We start from the raw sequence: 19,114 nt of genomic DNA, 5'->3' as shown, positions 1-19,114 counted from the left end.
ACTAGATTATGGAATAGGAGGCAAACTTTTGCAAGCAATTAAAGGTCTTTACATGGATAGTCAGGCAGCAGTTAGAGTTGACGGTAAATTGAGTTCATGGTTCAGAGTAGTTTCAGGGGTAAGACAAGGCTGCAACCTGTCTCCACTGTTGTTCATATTATTTATGGATCATATGTTGAAAACAATAGACTGGCTGGGTGAGATTAAGATATGTGAACACAAAATAAGCAGTCTTGCATATGCGGATGACTTAGTTGTGATGGCAGATTCGATTGAAAGTTTGCAAAGTAATATTTCAGAGCTAGATCAGAAATGTAAGGACTATGGTATGAAGATTAGCATCGCCAAAACGAAAGTAATGTCAGTAGGAAAGAAATATAAACGGATTGAGTGCCAAATAGGAGGAACAAAGTTAGAACAGGTGGACGGTTTCAAGTACTTAGGATGCATATTCTCACAGGATGGCAACATAGTGAAAGAACTGGAAGCGAGGTGTAGCAAAGCTAATGCAGTGAGCGCTCAGCTACGATCTACTCTCTTCTGCAAGAAGGAAGTCAGTACCAAGACTAAGTTATCTGTGCACCGTCCAATCTTTCGACCAACTTTGTTGTATGGGAGCAAAAGCTGGGTGGATTCAGGTTACCTTATCAACAAGGTTGAGGTTACAGATATGAAAGTAGCTAGGATGATTGCAGGTACTAGTAGATGGGAACAATGGCAGGAGGGTGTCCACAATGAGGAAATCAAAGAAAAACTGGGAATGAACTCTATAGATGTAGCAGTCAGGGCGAACAGGCTTAGATGGTGGGGTCATGTTACACGCATGGGAGAAGCAAGGTTACCCAAGAGACTCATGGATTCAGCAGTAGAGGGTAGGAGGAGTCGGGGCAGACCGAAGAGAAGGTACCTGGATTCGGTTAAGAATGATTTTGAAGTAATAGGTTTAACATCAGAAGAGGCACCAATGTTAGCACTGAATAGGGGATCATGGAGGAACTGTATAAGGGGGGCTATGCTCCAGACTGAACGCTGAAAGGCATAATCAGTCTTAAATGATGATGATGATGATGATGATGATGATTAACATGATTAATAAGATTTCATGCACAGCTTCCCCAGTATATAGTGATGAAAGATATAATAAATTAATTGCTAATAACATACTTCATATAAAGTCAGATCCTCTAAAAACAAGACTACAGGAGATTCAGTGGGAGAAATGGTACTATTCAACAGAAGCATTTACAAAAATGAACTGATAATTTGAGCAAAGTAAAACAAAGGTATGGTCCTATTAGTGGTTGTAGTCGATTGTATTCCTCCACTCTTTGAATTGACTTACCCATTCTTGTGCAGAGGAGCCTATAGTTTAACGTGGGTTCTGAACCACATTGCAACACAGAACTTTTCACGTGAACAAACATTTCCGGAAATGAAAAAAGTGAAAAGTACAGACAAATCAATCAGACTTATCAATGATCAAACTGAAAACCTCTGAATTTGCAGTCTTGTGCTTTACCACTGAACCACCAAACCACATCAATTTGATCAAGATCTAACTTAATATTAGATTTTTCTATTACAAAACTGTATTATTATTATTATTATTGTTGTTGTTGTTGTTGTTGTTGTTGTTGTTGTTGTTAGGATACTGTTATTAGCATCTGTTCTTATCTCACTGCTGTGAAGCTTTACTGCAAATGTTTGCCGTGTCTCCTGTACCTGACTTATATGGTTCAGATTGTGCAGATTATGAGACTGATGTATAATTGACAATTCACCAAAGATGAAAAAGTCTTGGCATATTTTAATCAAATATACTTCTATTGGCACAACAGTGGTGAAAAAAGGTGGGGAGGGGGAAGGAGGGAAGTATGGCTGATGGCTGGGTGGTGGGCAGAAGAGGCAACAAATGGACAGAATAGGGATATGGCACCAGTGTGATTTTGCTCTGGTGAAGTGAGGGGAAGTCTTGTGCGTCACACAGAGACACTGATGATTGGATTGGGAGGGTCAGACATAACAGATGGAAAAGTAGACTATATGTAGAGAGACAGATGTTAGTATAGATAGTCAAGTGGGGTGGGACAGGAGCTAACAGGCATTGAGGCCAGGTGGACTGTATTTGGCACAATTTGGCAGTGACTATTCATTTGAATGGACTGCTTGTTGCTGGTCATGCCTACATAAAAGATCATGCAGAAGCTACACCAAGATGTACACACTAACCCTCCCCACTTCTACATAACCATCTCTTGGTAACTTTTGAAGAACTCTTTGCCTCCAACCTGGACTCATCATTCTTTAGAATGTCCCTGCCTGAAAACACAAACCTCTTGACTGTAGAAAGAACAGACATCCACAAACTTGAGAGAAACCTAGCTTTAATCATCTACCTAGTGGACAGAGATTCCACCACTGTTGTGATGAACTGCGAGGGTTGCATGACTGAATATTGTCAGTCAACTGTAGGACTCTTCCATCTACAGGCCCCGTTGTAGTGATCCCATCCCAGAAGTCCAGCATAGCCTCTCATCCCTACTCAAATCTGTAGGCCCAACCCAAAGCTTCTGCCTCAAAATCATCTCCCTCCTAAGCCCAACAACCCATCCCTCCCCATCACCTATTACAATCCATAAACCTAAACATCACTGATGATGCCACTATCCTTGTCACTGTTCAACAATGGCTGAAGTAATGTCCTACCAGTTCCAAACCTATTACCACATTCCCTATGCACCTGTCATGCAAGTACTATTTCCATAACAATAACCACATATCTTCTGATGGAACAATATATAAATAAATGCAAGGCATCACAATGGGTAACAACATGATGCCCTCCTATGCCAGTCTAATTATGGGGCACCTAAGTGAAACATTCCTAGTGACCCAAGATACTAAACCCTTACCTGGTTCAGGTTTATTAAAGATATCTTCATGATCTGGAACCAGCTGCAAGATACTCTATCCTCCTTCCTCCACAACTTCAACGATTTCTCTCCTACCTGCTCCATCCAGTCCAGTTTGCCACTTTCCTAGACATTGACCTCCATCTCTCCATTGGATCCACAGAAACCTCTGTCTGTATGAAGCCACTAACCATCAACAGTACCTCAGTTCTGCAAAGGAGTATCACCCTTCCTATCTATTATGATTTTGGGAAATGTGGAATATTTTCCTCGCTACCCTTCCTACTTCTTGAAAAGTTGAATTCCACTATCCACCCAATCTGCAAAATATTCTGGTGTGTCTGTATTCCACACCTACACCTGACCATTTGTCTTATGGGTCATATCCGTCTGGAAGACCCACATGCAAGACTTGTCCTATGCATCTAACCAGGATAGCCTACTCCAGTCCCACCATAGGCATATCCTACTACATCAGAAGCAGGCCAGGCTCTGAAACCAGTCATACCATATACCACCTTTGCTGTAGCTTTTGCACAGTGGTGTATGTGAGTATGCTCAGAAACCAACTTCCCACCTAAAAGAATGGGCATCTGAAAACTGTGGGCTCGAGTAGAACAAGCTCCTCTCCAATGCATTGTGTACAACATGCAATTTCCCTTGTATGCACAATGTTGAGTTCACTAGTGCCACATACCAAACACATCTGCTAACTGCATCTCCCTGCTAGCCATCAGCCACACTTCATTCCAACCCATCCCCCTCCCTACCACCTCCCCACACTCACCTGCTCCGTATGACACAAGCCCTCACCCCAGTCAAGCTGCAAGCTGCAGTGCACCTGTAATTGACCTCGATGATGTAGCATGCATGCATCCGTGTGTGTGTGTGTGTGTGTGGTTTTTTTTTTTTTAATAACAAAGACATTGTCCAAAATTCAGCAATGTTTTCAGTCTTATTTATGTGCCTACCAACCATTCAGTACCTCAATTATAAGATATGTTGTTACCTTCATTCTTTCCATTATTTATATGTTTTTAGTGTATTACACAACATTTTGACTGGCATAGCTTTTTATACTGGAAAGTGAAAACTAGAAAGTCAATGTTTGGAAAGTGGAAACTACATATTCAGTGTTATTTTCTCAGCATTCTTGTGGAGGAACTATTACTTCCTGTTACAAAAGCAGCAAATAACAGCTGAAACTGATAATTTATTGTTGAAATTCCATATGATGGTGCCAGCCAGTAAACCATTTACAAAAATACAAAATATAAATTCATTCTGTCAGTTCACCAATTCTAAAAGTAATGAGCTAAGATTAAAACATTTGTTTTAGTTGTTATATCGAAAGATCTTGTGTTTTCCTACATCAAATGATCCATTACTTCAGTGATATAAAGTTGACTGATGTTATTACACATATAAAGAGCAGTATTATTAAAAATGTGCTGCAACAGGTGGGAAACCTCCTACAGACATCTATCCTCAAGTAAGGGGATTTAGCAATAAAAAAATTTTTGCTGGTGTATCATGGTACTATTTGGATGCTTTATGACAGGCGATTTCAAGTACTTTATGTTACGTCTCAATATGATAGACTTATTCTAAAAATTTAATACAAGCAAGAAAATATATTGAAGGAGACGTGGCAATAAACCCATTGAAGTTCCACATATTCAGCAACAGAAAATATCTGTACACTCACTGTTCTTACTCTTAAGGGGCTTAGGAAAGAAACAGCTGTCAAATTAAAGCCCAGCAAATTCGTAATTCACAATTATCATCTGTGCACAATTGTACAGTTAAGGAGAACCAAAATATGAGTGCTTGCTGAAATTGCAGTTTACAGAAAAATGTAACACGTTACTGTGCTATAACAGCAGCAGCAATCCTCTAGTACTTGTATTAAAATCCATGCTCGTAAAGGAAGGCAAATGCAAACAGTTAATTGGATGACACTTTTACACTCACTTTTTATTGATGAAATCAACTGTGTAAAAATACCAGCTACACTTTTCATAGCAATATTAACTAATACAGCTTATCTCTCCATAATACCTTTAATGTTAAAAACTATTATTTCCCTGGGGTTTAAAGTACTGCCAACAGAGTGACCCCTATAGACAAATCAGCAGCTTACTTTTGAATATGATTATAGAGGATTTATCTTGTAATTACTTTAGCAACTCAACCCATCCATTCCATAATTTGCCTTGAATGATTTAAAGAAGGGTATTCTTATTTTACACTGCTTAAGCATTATGCAGATTTTATGCTGTCTTTCAGAAAATATTGTTCAGCCATTCAAGATTACAGAATGAATAACATCCACATCATCTGAGATAGCTTTCTTAAGTTAGATCCTGAAATATTCTTGACTTTTTTATTTTTAAAAGTCCCGTCCTACATGCAAAAAATTGGATCTGACTATCAAGTATTTCTGATATTTATTATATAACATAAAACATCAAATGGATTTGAGGTAATGTTGTTCTACAAAAAGATATTTGGTTGCAACCCAGGGACTCATTTTTACTGAAGTTTCTGTAATTTTACAGAATTTTTGTTTCATGGAAGAAATCAATCAATAAAAAATTATATTGAATCTCCAAGTAATACCATTCCATTTTAAACAAAGACAGTACTCACATATAATAGTGGGATATAATCCAAGTATCACATATTCACTCACAAAACATGATATGTTAGTTTAATGAACTGGTACTTATAGGTGACATTGCACAATATCCTGATTATTTTATATAATTTTGGATAATAACTACACTGCTGATACTTGGTTAAAGCTTAAGCAACTTGATTGTAAGCACAGAGAATAATCTGTCTAGTATATTTTTGAGTAACTAAATTAGAGACACTTCCAAGTAGCATGTACTACACATGTTCACAATGCATTATGACACAAACTCCACAAGTCATCAAACATTTTGAAGAGCCATTGTGATACGCGACATTCAAGATGTGTCCAATATAATACAGGTCAGGTGACTTGGGGGAGGGGGTGAGGGGTGAGTGCTCTTAAACACCTTCATGTCCATTGAATGTTCCTCAAACCTCTCTGACAGAACTTGTGAGTCACAGTGTGGTGCCCTGTGTTCATGGAACTGAAGGAAAACAAATGGTTACATGTAACTGGACAGTAGGCTTAATTTTATTTTTGACAAGCGAGAGACAACATCATGCGCATCAAAGTCCCAATTTCTTACCATGGAACCATTTCACAAATGAGAATAGATTCAGCACCTGTCTGAACAGTAGCCTAATCTACTGGTGAACTGGATACATCACATCATGTAACTTATGATTTAAAAGTTCTCTGTCATCTGCAAGTATTGCAAATCATCAGTACAAGGGACATTTTGCTATGCTTGGAGTTTCTACTGGTAGAGTTTCTGCAGCCATGCTAAACTCTGTGCTCAGTGAAAAACATTGAGCAGAGGAACACAGGTGTGGTTTCATCTTCTGTATCTTATAGTGAGGAGGTGGTTCTGCATGTTGTAATTTCTGACTGGCTGTTATTATCCTACAATGAATTTGTGAATGATTTGCTTACTCTAACCCATTTATCAGCTGTTATAACTTATGTTGTTTAACAGTACCCCCTTTTGTTAACATATCATTTCCCACTGCCTCTGTTTCAATAAGCATCAGTTCTCTCTGAACTGTAGTATCCATAGCACACCCTTCAAATGTTAAAATCTTACAGTTTGCATTTTCTTGCAGTTGGAGTGTCCATGTGTTGGACACCCAACATTTCACACTGTTGAGAGAGTACAGTATCATGTGTCTCGCCTTTGAGTGTCACACTGAAGGACTGTACCAGATATAATTACATCCCAGTAATTAATTTAGGAGTAATAAAAACCACTCATTGAATAGCAGCAGCACTGACTCATAGAAAGCACACACAACTCACATGCAATTTGGGATTGCATTTCAGCAGGTGGACTAGGGTGGGTTGGCGGTTGTGTCAAGAGAAGTGGGGAGAGGGAGAGACAGGTGTGAGGCATGAAGGGGGGTTGGAGATGGGCAGCTAGCAGCTTGGAGACAGGCAGCAGGTTTGCTGGCTAGGAATGCAATAGGGAATGGTGACAGGTGAGTGGGCTAGGCAAGTGATACACGGGTACCAGGGACAGCGAGGTGCAGCATATGATGAAGGTGATGTCGAATGTGGGTTGAGACGGGGTGACAGGACAGTAGAAGGGTAAACTGTTGGGTGGAGGGTGTGGGGACACTGGGTTAGCACAGAGTGAAGGCTGGAGCATAATGGGAGTGAAGGCTTGTTCTTGGATACAGTTTGGCATGGCCATTCATTCAGATGGACAGCTGGTTGGTTGTCAAACCAACATAAAAAGCCGTGCAGTGACTGCAGCAAAGTTGGCAGATGACATGACTCCTTTCTCAATATATGACTTTGCCTCTGACATCCCAGTAATGTTGCACATTGAATTACGACATTTGTTGTGGTAACAAGAGAGTATCTCTCTCTCTCTCTCTCTCTCTCTCTCTCTCTCTCCCTAACTCACTATTTCTCTATGCATTTTAAATATATTTTCTATGTCGTTTATGTGATATGTAGGGGATAACAGAATTTGATTACTGGGTGTTTTATGTGTACTATAATTAAAGGAACCTCAAATTAATCACTTGTGATATTCAATTTAACAGCAGTTATTGATGGCAACAGGGTCATAAAAATTAATCAGTATTTCTATCAGAGATTGCATACAGCCATCGTGCCTTCCACACTGACAAAGCAATACTGTCACCTCTTTATAACATTTCTACTAAAAATGTTTTTTTTTTTTTTTTTTTTTTTTTTTTTGCTCGTCAGTTTGGTGTGCCTGTCATTTTTTCAACAATCACACATGAATATGTAATATTTTGTTCAAAATTAGTCACTAGTGCACGATGTTAGACTGAAGTAGCTATGAAATTTAAGGTATTGGGATACAATTTTAAAAAATAGGTTAACACTTGCTATGTTAGTAACTATTAGAGCCAACACAGTTCCTTTGGCAAAGCTATCAGACTTTGACCTTAAATCCTTGTTATGTTACATGATAGCAGATTAAATATTCCCATTTGATGTGAGAAAACATTATTTGTAACTTATTTATATAGCAAGATCTTAGTGCATTATCTCCATTTGCATGACATGCTGTAAATAATGCAATACATGAAATTTCATTATTTTAAGCTTCTTTAATGATCCTGATACTGACCATATACATGCAAGCCAGTGAGCAATAAGAGCAAAAGTAGCCATAAGCAGCAGAAGGACGGCAGCACCATATTCTGAGTAACGATCAATCTTCCGAGCAACTCTCACCAACCGCAAGAGTCTTGCTGTCTTCAGGAGACCAATCAATGTTGTTGTCTGTATACAACAAAAATTTCTCATTAAAACTCTGCAATGAACATAAATATTATTAAAAGAACATCTTCTTCTTGATACAAAGTAATCCATAATGGAATAGTTACAGAGAGAAGAAAGGAAACAGTATCATTCAGTTAACAGAGGAAAGTGTCATTGATGAATATACGTAATGTAGCTGACTTTTCTACTTAAAATATTATATAGAGAATTTGGAGATGAGGCTGCCATTATGGTGAATTTATATTCATATGTCCTTTTCCTGAATGTAGAATTCAAAAATCTAGTCTAGCATATAAAACTTCTCTTTTTTATACTGATTACTCTGCTGCACTAGCTAAATGGTGACTGATAATTTAGATTTTCCCATTGCAATAGTTCCTTCAGTTGAACTACATGTTAGAAATTTAAATGAGCTCTTCTGCATTTCCTACAGGGGGTTATTTATGTTTATAGTTCAGTTACTATCAGTTATCTGAAGGCTGAAGTCATGACACTACTATTAATAACATTGTTAAAAACTATAGTACTGAAATCATAGTTTATGAGAAAACATTACAAAATTACTTCCAATTTTATTTTAAAAGGGTATATTATACTGTGAGAACACACTGAATACTGTATCAGAAGAGGAGGTAGTGGACAAAACTTTATTACACTTTAAAACAAGTCTACTTAAAATATTTTACCACATCATTTAATTATTTTTAAAGAGATATTCATTGTTGAGCTGTCAGAAGATTACATACACAGAAAGTTTAATTTAATACAAATTTCTTTTTTAGAATTCAATCATGCACCAACATAATGACTGTGATATTAGTTTTAATGTAACAATTATGAAATGTAGTGAGCAAAGTAAAATGTTTTTAGCTCTCACATTCATGTACAGATCCACAATGAAAGCACACTGAACTTCAAATTACATTACATGGAGTGTATTTTTACCCACACAAAGAGAAATATGTACAAATGTTAATATTAAAATGGTGCCTGCACCACCTCCTTAGCTTTATACGATCTTTATTTTTCCTGCATATATATATGGTATAAATTGTTGACATGAATTATTGCTACTGTTACGGGTCAGCTGCCTTCCTGCAGTGAGGAGCCATACAGAAACATGGAGTGAGAAGTAACTCACTCTCTTCTACCAAATATTTTGAAAACTCCTCCACACATAAACTATACCAAGCATAACTTCATACACAGAGATTCAGTGAATGTTTCATGAAGTTCTCATGTAAGATCTGCAAATACGTAATATTTCTGAAAATTTCAAGATGTAGCACAATCGATGATTTATTAAAAATATTGTAACAAATCAGCTACCTGTAACTTTGACATGTCTCAATTTTCCTATAAGTAACCAGTAATATAAAAATGAACAAACTTACAGTAAATATCTCACATTTTTCTGAAAACTGTAAGATCTAAAATTGAAGTGTGCTAGTTCATTCACTGTTATCTGTTCAATACTTTCTATGAAACTGGTAAGGAAAATGGTAACAGCCAACAGCGATCACTAGACACGGTGATTTTTCTACAGTATTCTACACAATAACATTGGTCATTCCAGCTTAATTTCATTACAATGGAAAACCAGGCTATGCCTGTCAAAAGCCAGAATAAAGATGAGTGGTTGAGGAGTAACAGCTCTCAAAGAAACATTGGTCCAGCTGGCCTGGCTGGTAGTACCAGGGTTAAAGGTGAAGGTATTCAGTGGTTTTTAAGGTGAATGAGGACGATTTGTCCCAATAGTGGATAAAGTCAAGGAATTATCTACAAGAAATAGTTAACAATGCTCAGGAAACTTGCTGAGCAGTGAAAGAAAAAGGAAAATAGGAAGTTTGGTCTCCAAATTCTAGAAAAACAACATGAGAAAGACAACTTTAACCAAAATCATGTGGTAGTCCAGGTGGGGGATTGATGTGTCAGTACAGCACCCTGTCCCTTGTAAAAGTTTCAGTGTTAACAAAAAGCCCTTGGAAGTTTAGATGGACCACTTGGTAAGCAAAAACAGGTTCAGGAAAGGAGCACAAACATCAGAACTGGAATATACAACAAATGAAGGAGAAGGTGTTAGAAATTACATACAAATTAGGCAGCCTCATGAAGGACATTGTTGTGTTGGCTGGAAGAAAGAGAAGAGGAGCAGGCTTAGAAATGTTTAACAATTATATAAAATTTTTTACAATGAAGGCAAAAGACCAAAGAGCAAAAAGTGGTGTATCTCTCATAATCAGTACAAAGCAAACATAAAGTAGCACACTTAAAAGCTGTAAATGGAAATATCGTACAAATTAACCCTAGTATACTATTGGTAGTTGATTCGATGAACACATTTCCCTTCAAATCTCCCTTCTTGTTGTGGACAGGAGGGGCATGCTGTCCTTGCAGCAGTGCCTGGCAGGTCTGCAGCTGGCTCTGTGATACCAGCAGTGGAATCAACCTACGCCACTCTTCCATCAGGTAAACATATTTCCTCCTGGAGTTAAAGTGCAGAATTGACAACAGTATATGTACGCACGTAAATGTTGATTCACCAAAATGACTAATGTGTAGTATTCGAGAACAAAATTGACTCTTCGATTTAACAAATGTTTAGTAAGGAGCAAACAATTTGCAGTAGTTATCTGATTGGATATTTGTCAAAAAGAATGTTTTGGTTTCAAGTGGGTTGGGCTACCTGTTCCATAACTGTCATTTTCTTTTTATGTCCTGATGAATTACTGAAACCTGAGAATTATGGATGCAATGGAATCAGATCTTGACCTGTTATCATCTGGTGATTCTGATGAAGATAACATTGAAGGAGAAGATATCATTTGCAATGACACTATCTGCTCTGCATCATATTGGGATGAAGAAACACTAAAGGCCATGGTGACCCAAATTGAGAAGGAAGCCTCTGTTGGGAAGAATGAGAAGAAGACAAAACAGTCAACTATTTGTCCCACAAATACTGGCCTGAAAAATGTGCAGAACACAAGAAACAAGAATGGTTCAAGAAAGAAGAGTGCTTCAGCAGCTTCCTTCCAATAGATCTTGGTGCCACCCAAATGCAAGCTACTGTCTGAAACAGAAATGACCTGGAAGTTCCTGCCTTGTCTGAATTTCATATTCTCCCTTGCAGATGCTTTGATGCACAAACGACTCACTGAAAGAAAAGATACTGTAGGACAACATCAGTACATGAAGCAAAGAATAGAAAACATGTTGAGGTTACAGCTATCTCTGAATAGTGCCTGAAGCAAAAGGAAGAGGAACTCCACCCCTCCTCCAGAAATTCCCAATGCAGGTCATAGACCCACATCCCAACCCAGCCCTCTCAACCTAAAAAACTTCGCATTTGCAGAAACTGCAATCATAAGCTGAGAGGAATGACAAAAAGCAACTGTTTAATGTGAGATGCACCTGTGTGTGGGGAGCATCACAAGATTGTGTGCAACATGTGCCATCAGCAGAGCTCATAAATCCTGAAGAAATTCACATTGTTGGGATGAGGGATTTTTCTTTGAAGTTCATTTTGTACAGTTATTCAGTGCAACAATTGTAGTCAAGAGGCCATTTAAGATAGGTAGCCATATGCTTCAATCAAAGGCACTTTGATTTATTTTTTGTACCATTTTTGGATGTTGTATTCATTTTTATCTTGGCTATTCTGGTTATTTCATTGCATATATGTACTCTCAGTGTTTTCACATTTTCTGTCAAGTTATTTTTCATTCATTAGATAAACTGAACTAATATTTTTCTTCTTCTGTTGTTCATGTAACTATTGTTTGTAATCAATACTCTTGACATGTGATCACATAGATTATTGTACAAACAGCTGATGTGATTTTCTTTTGAGTACTTATTCCATAGTTTTCCTGCTGGGTGAAAAGTATGTATCAATGCCCTTTTGTTTGTGAACCTGTGTGGTGTGAGTTTTTGTGGTTTATTGCAAAAGGAAAGACCATGAAAATCTTGAAATATATTTTTCTATAACCTTCCTCCAATAAAGGATTTATAATTTTGCTGCTGTGTTGCTTTTAACCATTTTACTGGCCAAACATCTATATGGTAGTAGAATTGATGAAGTAGAGCTATGGAAGGGTTAGAGATTGGTATAGTATTCGAGGTTTAATATGAATTTATTACAAACTCAGGTGAAAATCTTGAATTTGTATGCAATCTATGGTGATGAACTAAACACTAATAAAGACAAGTTCTTTGGAATGATTAACAAGGAAGTGGCTAAAATAGGGAAGACTACAGAATTTGTCATCCTTATGATTTTAATAGTAGAAGGAGTTGAAAAACAAAGAGAAAAATAGTGGAACCCCATGGAGAAGTAAATTTGAATGACTATGGAGAAAGGCTAACAGAAATACATCAAAGTACTTATCTTAAAATACTTAATGCTCTCAATACTTGCAAAGAAATCCACATGTGTACACAGTGCATCACACGAGAAATCAGAAATCCATTACTGAGCACATGAAAATGAAACAGATCATGAGCATGCTGGTTAATAATTTAAGAGCTTACAGAGATGTTATATGTGGCTCAGACCATGGCTTAGTTAAAGCTAAAATAGCATTTCCTTAAAAGGATCAGCAACAGAGAAGTAAAGAAACACAGGAAGAACTGAAGAAATTACAAGTAAGTTTTAGAATATATACAGTCTGGTGCATGATAGCACACTATTACTCTATCAACAGAGACTCCATCAAAAGCTTGGTGAAACACATAAATCTGTAGATGAAGTGGTGTTCTAATGGTGGCAAAAGAGTAGAAGTCCAAGTAAGAAACTGTGATGGAATAAAGAAACAGAAGCACTGCTGATATATTATCAAAAATGGTTACAATTAAAACTTAGGAAGATAAATGAAACTAGGTTATATGGAACTGACGAGTATGGAATGGCAAGCAATTTCAACCACAAAGAGACAAATGTGGGATAGAGTAGGAACCAACATTAATACACATTCAGAGGGGGAAAATGTTCAGAAGTATGGAAATTTATTAAAAGAGTTCAGTCACATGAGAAGAATCACACCAGTATACAATTAATATCTACAAAAACAGTGGGTAGATCACTGCAAGAAATTAATGACAAAAAATAGGGCTGATTATAAAACTATTTCGCAGAAACAAATATTAATTAGAGAGACAGAGATAAACATTGAAATTGCTGTGCATAAATTTAAAAAATGGCTGGGGTGCAGGTACAGAAGGAATCCCAGCAGAATTTGTCAAGTGTGGAACAACGAAACTATTCGAAGCCTTGATACAATTTTTATTTTTCCTGCATATGTATGGTATAAATTGTTGACATGAATTATTGCTACTATTACTGGTCAGCTGCCTTCCTGCAGTAAGGAGCCAAACAGAAACATGGAGTGAGAAGTAACTCACTCTCTTCTACCAAATATTTTTAAAACTCCTCCACACATAAATTATACCAAGCATAACTTCATATACAGAGATTCAGTGAATGTTTCATGAAGTTCTCAAGTAAGATATGCAAATAGTTGCAGGCAAAGTGTTTCAGAGAATACTGTATATTGCACTTTGTTGAACATGGAGCTTGACAGCAAATGACATCAATGTGTTTTCATGTTGAGCCAACAGCATTGTCAATTACAATTGCAGTGAGCATGGGATCATCAAGACTAGGCCGTGGATCAATCCAAACATGTTGCCTACTCTGATCAATTATTCTCTTGTTACACCAAGTCAACAGTCATGACAAAATATGTCATCATCCAGGTGAATGGCTCCTCAAAACATTACCATGCCACAGATGCAAGCCAGTGAGTGTAGTACTATGTTATGGGGGATGTTCACTTGGTCTTCCATGGGACATGTGGTAGTAATTGAAAGCACCATGACAGCTGCGGACAATATGAACATTCCCCAAAGATGATGGCATCTTCCAGCAATATAACTGTGTCACAAGGCCAACATGGTGCTACAGTAGTTTAAGGAGCACAACAGTGAACTGATGAAGATGTCTTGAGCACCAAATGTGCCTAATCTGAACCTGAAGGAACATATATAGCACATTACTGGACACCAGCTCCATGTCCACAAACAATTAGCTTGTAATTTATAAGAATTGCCTGTATGGTGCATAGACATCAGGTTTCAAATACCTTTGGAAGTCTCCCATAGACTTCCTGAATCCATGGAATGTAGAACCACTGCTGTATTGCAGTCCACATGTGGACCAACATGCATCTAAGCAGGTGGTCCTAAAGTGTTGGCTCCTCAGTGTAATTTCACTATGTATAATGTATTTTAACAGCTTATATTCAGGAGGTGAATGACAGAGTTCAGGTTTGATTACATGAAAATTTTTAACTATATTCATGGCAGTAAGATGAAAGACATGAAAGAAATACATGTGGAGGAAAGAGGAGGATGAACTGTAAGCAGATGAGAGGAAATGCATAAACTTACTGGAAAACCCATGAGACTCTTCCGCCAAATTTTGGGAATAAGCATGGAGGGCTGGGTTGGGTTGTTCTTGGGGGAGGAGACCAACCAGTGACGTCATCAGTCTAATCAGATTCGGGAAGAATAAGGAAGAAAGTCAGCCGTGCCCTTTCAAAGGAACCATCCCGGCATTAGCCTGGAACGATTTAGGGCAATCACGGAAAACCTAAATCAGGGTGGCCGGACGCAGGATTGAACCATCATTCTCCCAAATGCAAGTCCAGTGCGCTAACCACTGGGCCACCTCACTTGGTAATAAGTGTGGAACAACTATTTTTATCTTCCAGTATTACAGCTACAAAGCAAATAGTCATTGTCCAGGAGTCATATCGGTGGACTTCTGAGCATGATCTCATAGCTGTTTATTTCTTCAGACACCAACAAGATACAGCAAGAAATTTGCACAAAAAGCATACACAATAGTTCAGAACACAAAAACACTAGACAGAAAACAAAAATCCACAGGGATCATACTTCAGATTGTTCATTCTGATCAGCAGATGATGCAAACTCTGAATATAAATTCCTATCAGTGTAAATTTGAAATATGAACAGATTCCAAGTACTGGCTAAATTATTGATTGGGTTATCGAAAGACCATATTCTCACCACTTTATCAACTACACATTCTCAAACCATGTGGTTGTGGCTATTTACTGAGTGGTGTTATATATCATAGAGTGGTCAATAGGGATACAGTGTTCATCCACCACAGATCTGTTTGGCTGAAGATGACAAGTTTACATCTGGTGTTTTGTATATGTGCTTGTGCTTTGTGCTTTGTATATATTATGTCATCTATAGCATTTACACAATGTCATGAAATATTATAATTTCTTCATTAGTTTTATTAATTACATTCATTTATGTATTCACTTCTATTCATTGTTTTCACAGTAATTTAAAATTAATCATTCTCTCAGATAAAATGGCAATGACACACAACATTCTCATATACGTCTGGAAAATGGGAAATTATCAAGCCCTTTTAAGTACTCATGTTGCAAAAACAAAGGTACAGGCTGCATCTTGTGAGATGTAGTTAGAGTTGCTGGCTAGTGTACTGCAGTTCACCTGTCAAAACCTGACCACAAGCAATTAATTGTCATTTAGTATTTAACGTTTCTGGAAGTTTCTAAAAATATCTTATATTTGTATAAATAGCTCAGTTCTGTTCAGTTCATTTATGGGTGCACAGTAGTGTTCATAATAAATGTGCTTTCAGTGCTAAGTTTTCTACTTCATTGATCACTCTGATTTCAGATTTGGACTTCATTCAGGTTATGACGTGACATTGTTTAGTGGAGATGCCAGGTAGTTCACAACATCTACATCATTGTGGCTCCAATCAATGAATGTAAAAGTCATCACCTATACAGACAGGAATCAGAATACAAGCAGTACATCACTCCCATCATCTGTATATTCAAGAGACCAATGATTTCCAAAACAGCTGAAAGTCTGTTGCACAACAACACTGTTGAGGACCCAACAAAATGGCTGAAAGGACTCGATTGAGTCACTAAATGCTACAGGGAAAATAACATGATGTGTTTGGCAAATGTGCACTTTAGCTGGAAGACATATCCCAGCAGTGGTTCAAGAATAAAAAAGTGAAGCTCAATTGCTGGGACAAATTTCTAGTCAATCTGAAGAAAACTTTCGGTGAAAATCAATAGCAAGATCACTTAGCAGAAGGACAATTGGAAAACAGAGTCCAACACCCTACGGAAATCATACAGGATGATTTGGTCCTAACACAGATTTTGAACTTTAGTATGACAGAAGCTGACAAAATCTCAACTTTCCTAGTTGGTTGGTTGGTTGGTTGGTTGGTCAGTTGGTTGATTCAGGAGAGGGAACCAAATAGTGAGGTCATCAGCCCCATTGGAAAAGGGAAGGATGGGGACGGAAAATGGCCATGCCCTTTCAAAGGAACCATCACAGCATTTGCCTGTTGCATTCTAGGGAAATCACAGAAAACATAAATCAGAATGCCTGCATGAAGGTTTGAATCATCATCCTCCTGAATGCAAGTCCAGTATGCTAACCACTGCGCCATCTTGCTCAGTCAAACTTTGTGGAAGTGGTCACAGAAGACATGTATCTAGCTCTTCTGGTAAAGTATGTCACAACAACAGAAAAATTCATCAAGCAGTTCTAGCACACTGAGGAAATGCAACAGAAAATAGTTGGACAAAAGAGGTATGACTGCCTGCCAGATGTGGTCCCTATGGCAATTGTGGAAGTTCACCATATGCTGTATAGTAACAGGAGGGATTCAGTAGTATACCATGACCAGAAATGTTGGACCATATGAACTAGAGACAGCAGCTTTGAGAGTTAAGCCTGTACATCAGGAAGTAATATAGTGTGTGAGGGAAGCAGTATATGAGACTTTAGCACCAACCTCTGGTGTCAGTTGAATGCACCAGGAAGGAGGGACTCTGCCAAGTCTGATTTTCCACAGTCATCAAATGGCAAGCCAGCACATGACCTAAGAAGGTTTAACCAACTCTTCCACCAAGTATAGCACCCCACAGAAGAAGACCTCTGGGTTGAACACCACTGCCTTACCTTGGAGGAGGTCGCTTCCCAACATGGCACAATCATTCCATCATTGTACAGAGGCACCACCCACTAGTCTTGCTGCTAAACTCAGGAAAACTAAGTGAGGCAACCACCTATTGAAGTGAGACCACCATAGATGAAAATCCATGATAGATGAGAGTCAGCAACATGTCAGGAATTCTCACTGATGTCATCATCAACAGCCAACCAGTCTTGGCTCTAGTCAACCCAGGAGCTTCTTTTTCTGTAATGCTGAATGCTTATCATCACAAACTAAAGAATACTGTGTTTTGTGAAACAACAAATTATGTGAAAGTTGCAAATGACTAATATGTCCAGCTGACAAAAAACATGTATTGCAAAAATAACAATCGATGACAGAACACAGCCATTTGAATTTGTAATTTTATCGGAATGCAGTCATAATATTATTCTTGCATGGGACTACTTACTGTCATCACAAGCAGTCATAGACTGTGGAAGATCAGAGTGCCACTTTGGCAAACCTATTTTGACAAGCATACGCAACAAAGTTTGCTCTGAGCAGTTGTTTGCAGCTGAAGGTGATGTTATCCCATCATCATTAACAAAGGTGATTTCCAGTCATCAAACTAGATGCTACGTTAGACATTGAAGCTTTTGTAAATTGTAAAAAGCTACTCCATCTCAGAAAAGAAATCCAAATTTCAGTCAACTTTTATCGAAGTGCCAACAGAATATGGCCTGACTGAGGAACAACATAGGCAGGTGTTAGCCATACTGGGACAGGTTTTGAATGATTTCTAATCTGGAGTGGAGAAAACACATACCAAGCAGCACTTGGTAAAATACTGTATGAACACTGGGAAATATTCAGCATTTAACCAGTGAATGTATAGGGCATTGCCAGCTACATCACAGGTAGTCCAGAAGGAAGTGCAGAAGATGGTACAAGGTGCTGTCACTGAACTTTCAGAGTGTCCTTGATCCTCTCCTGAGGTATATGTGAAGAAGAAGGAAGGCACATTGGCATTTCTGAATCGACTACAGGTGACTGAATAGACTCACAAAAAATGTGTATTCACTTCAGCACTTTGATGATAGTGACGACAGTTTCAAAGACCCAAGCATTTCTCAACTACAAACATGCAGACAGGATACTACCAAACTGAGGCTGTCTGAAACAAGACTGCCTTCATGACAAATGACAGCCTCTATGAGTTAAATGTTATGCCATTTGGACTACATGATGCTCTAGCCATCTTCAAATGTAATACAAAAAAACCTTCTTTGACACCTAAAATGGATGATGTCTCTTTGCTATTTGGATGACATTGTCAATTTTTGAAGATATTTGAAGAACATCTAAGCCATCTGAGGACCATGATAAAGTGTGAATAGACTGCTGGCCTCTGCTTGAATCTGAAGAAGTGCCTCTTCAGCACTCAAGAAATAAAAATCATGGGACACCAAGTGAATGACAGTGGACTTCATCTCAATCCAGAGAAAATAAGAACTGTCACAGATTTTCTATTTCCTCAACATATTTGTTATATAAGAAGCTTTCTCAAAATCTATTCCTACTGCTGGCATTTTATAAAGGTTCTGTACCAAGGAACATCCCTCCCAAGAACCACTGCAGGGAAGCACCAACTTTTCCTGGAAAGTGGTGCAAGAAAGATCTTTCCTTGTTCTTAAAGAGGCAATAACATCTTCTCCAGACATAGCATTGTATGAAGAGAATGCTGAGACGGAACTTCAGACT

The 19,114-nt window shown here is 38.0% G+C and overlaps 1 protein-coding gene across 1 annotated transcript in view; it reads right to left on the bottom strand.

The window, feature by feature from the left end:
- The window catches only part of LOC126184345 (potassium voltage-gated channel subfamily H member 2), an 832,502-nt gene that overhangs the window by 348,973 nt on the left and 464,415 nt on the right, over positions 1-19,114 (bottom strand). Inside the window, exon 5 of the mRNA XM_049926724.1 lies at positions 8,159-8,313. Coding sequence (XP_049782681.1) covers positions 8,159-8,313 — 155 coding nt within the window. The remainder of the gene's footprint in view (positions 1-8,158; positions 8,314-19,114) is intronic.

The sequence above is a fragment of the Schistocerca cancellata genome, chromosome 4, assembly GCF_023864275.1.
Source record: "Schistocerca cancellata isolate TAMUIC-IGC-003103 chromosome 4, iqSchCanc2.1, whole genome shotgun sequence".
Taxonomy (NCBI): Eukaryota; Metazoa; Arthropoda; class Insecta; order Orthoptera; family Acrididae; genus Schistocerca; species Schistocerca cancellata.
Note: the sequence above shows the minus strand (reverse complement) of the source record. Positions and strands in the feature narration are given on the sequence as shown.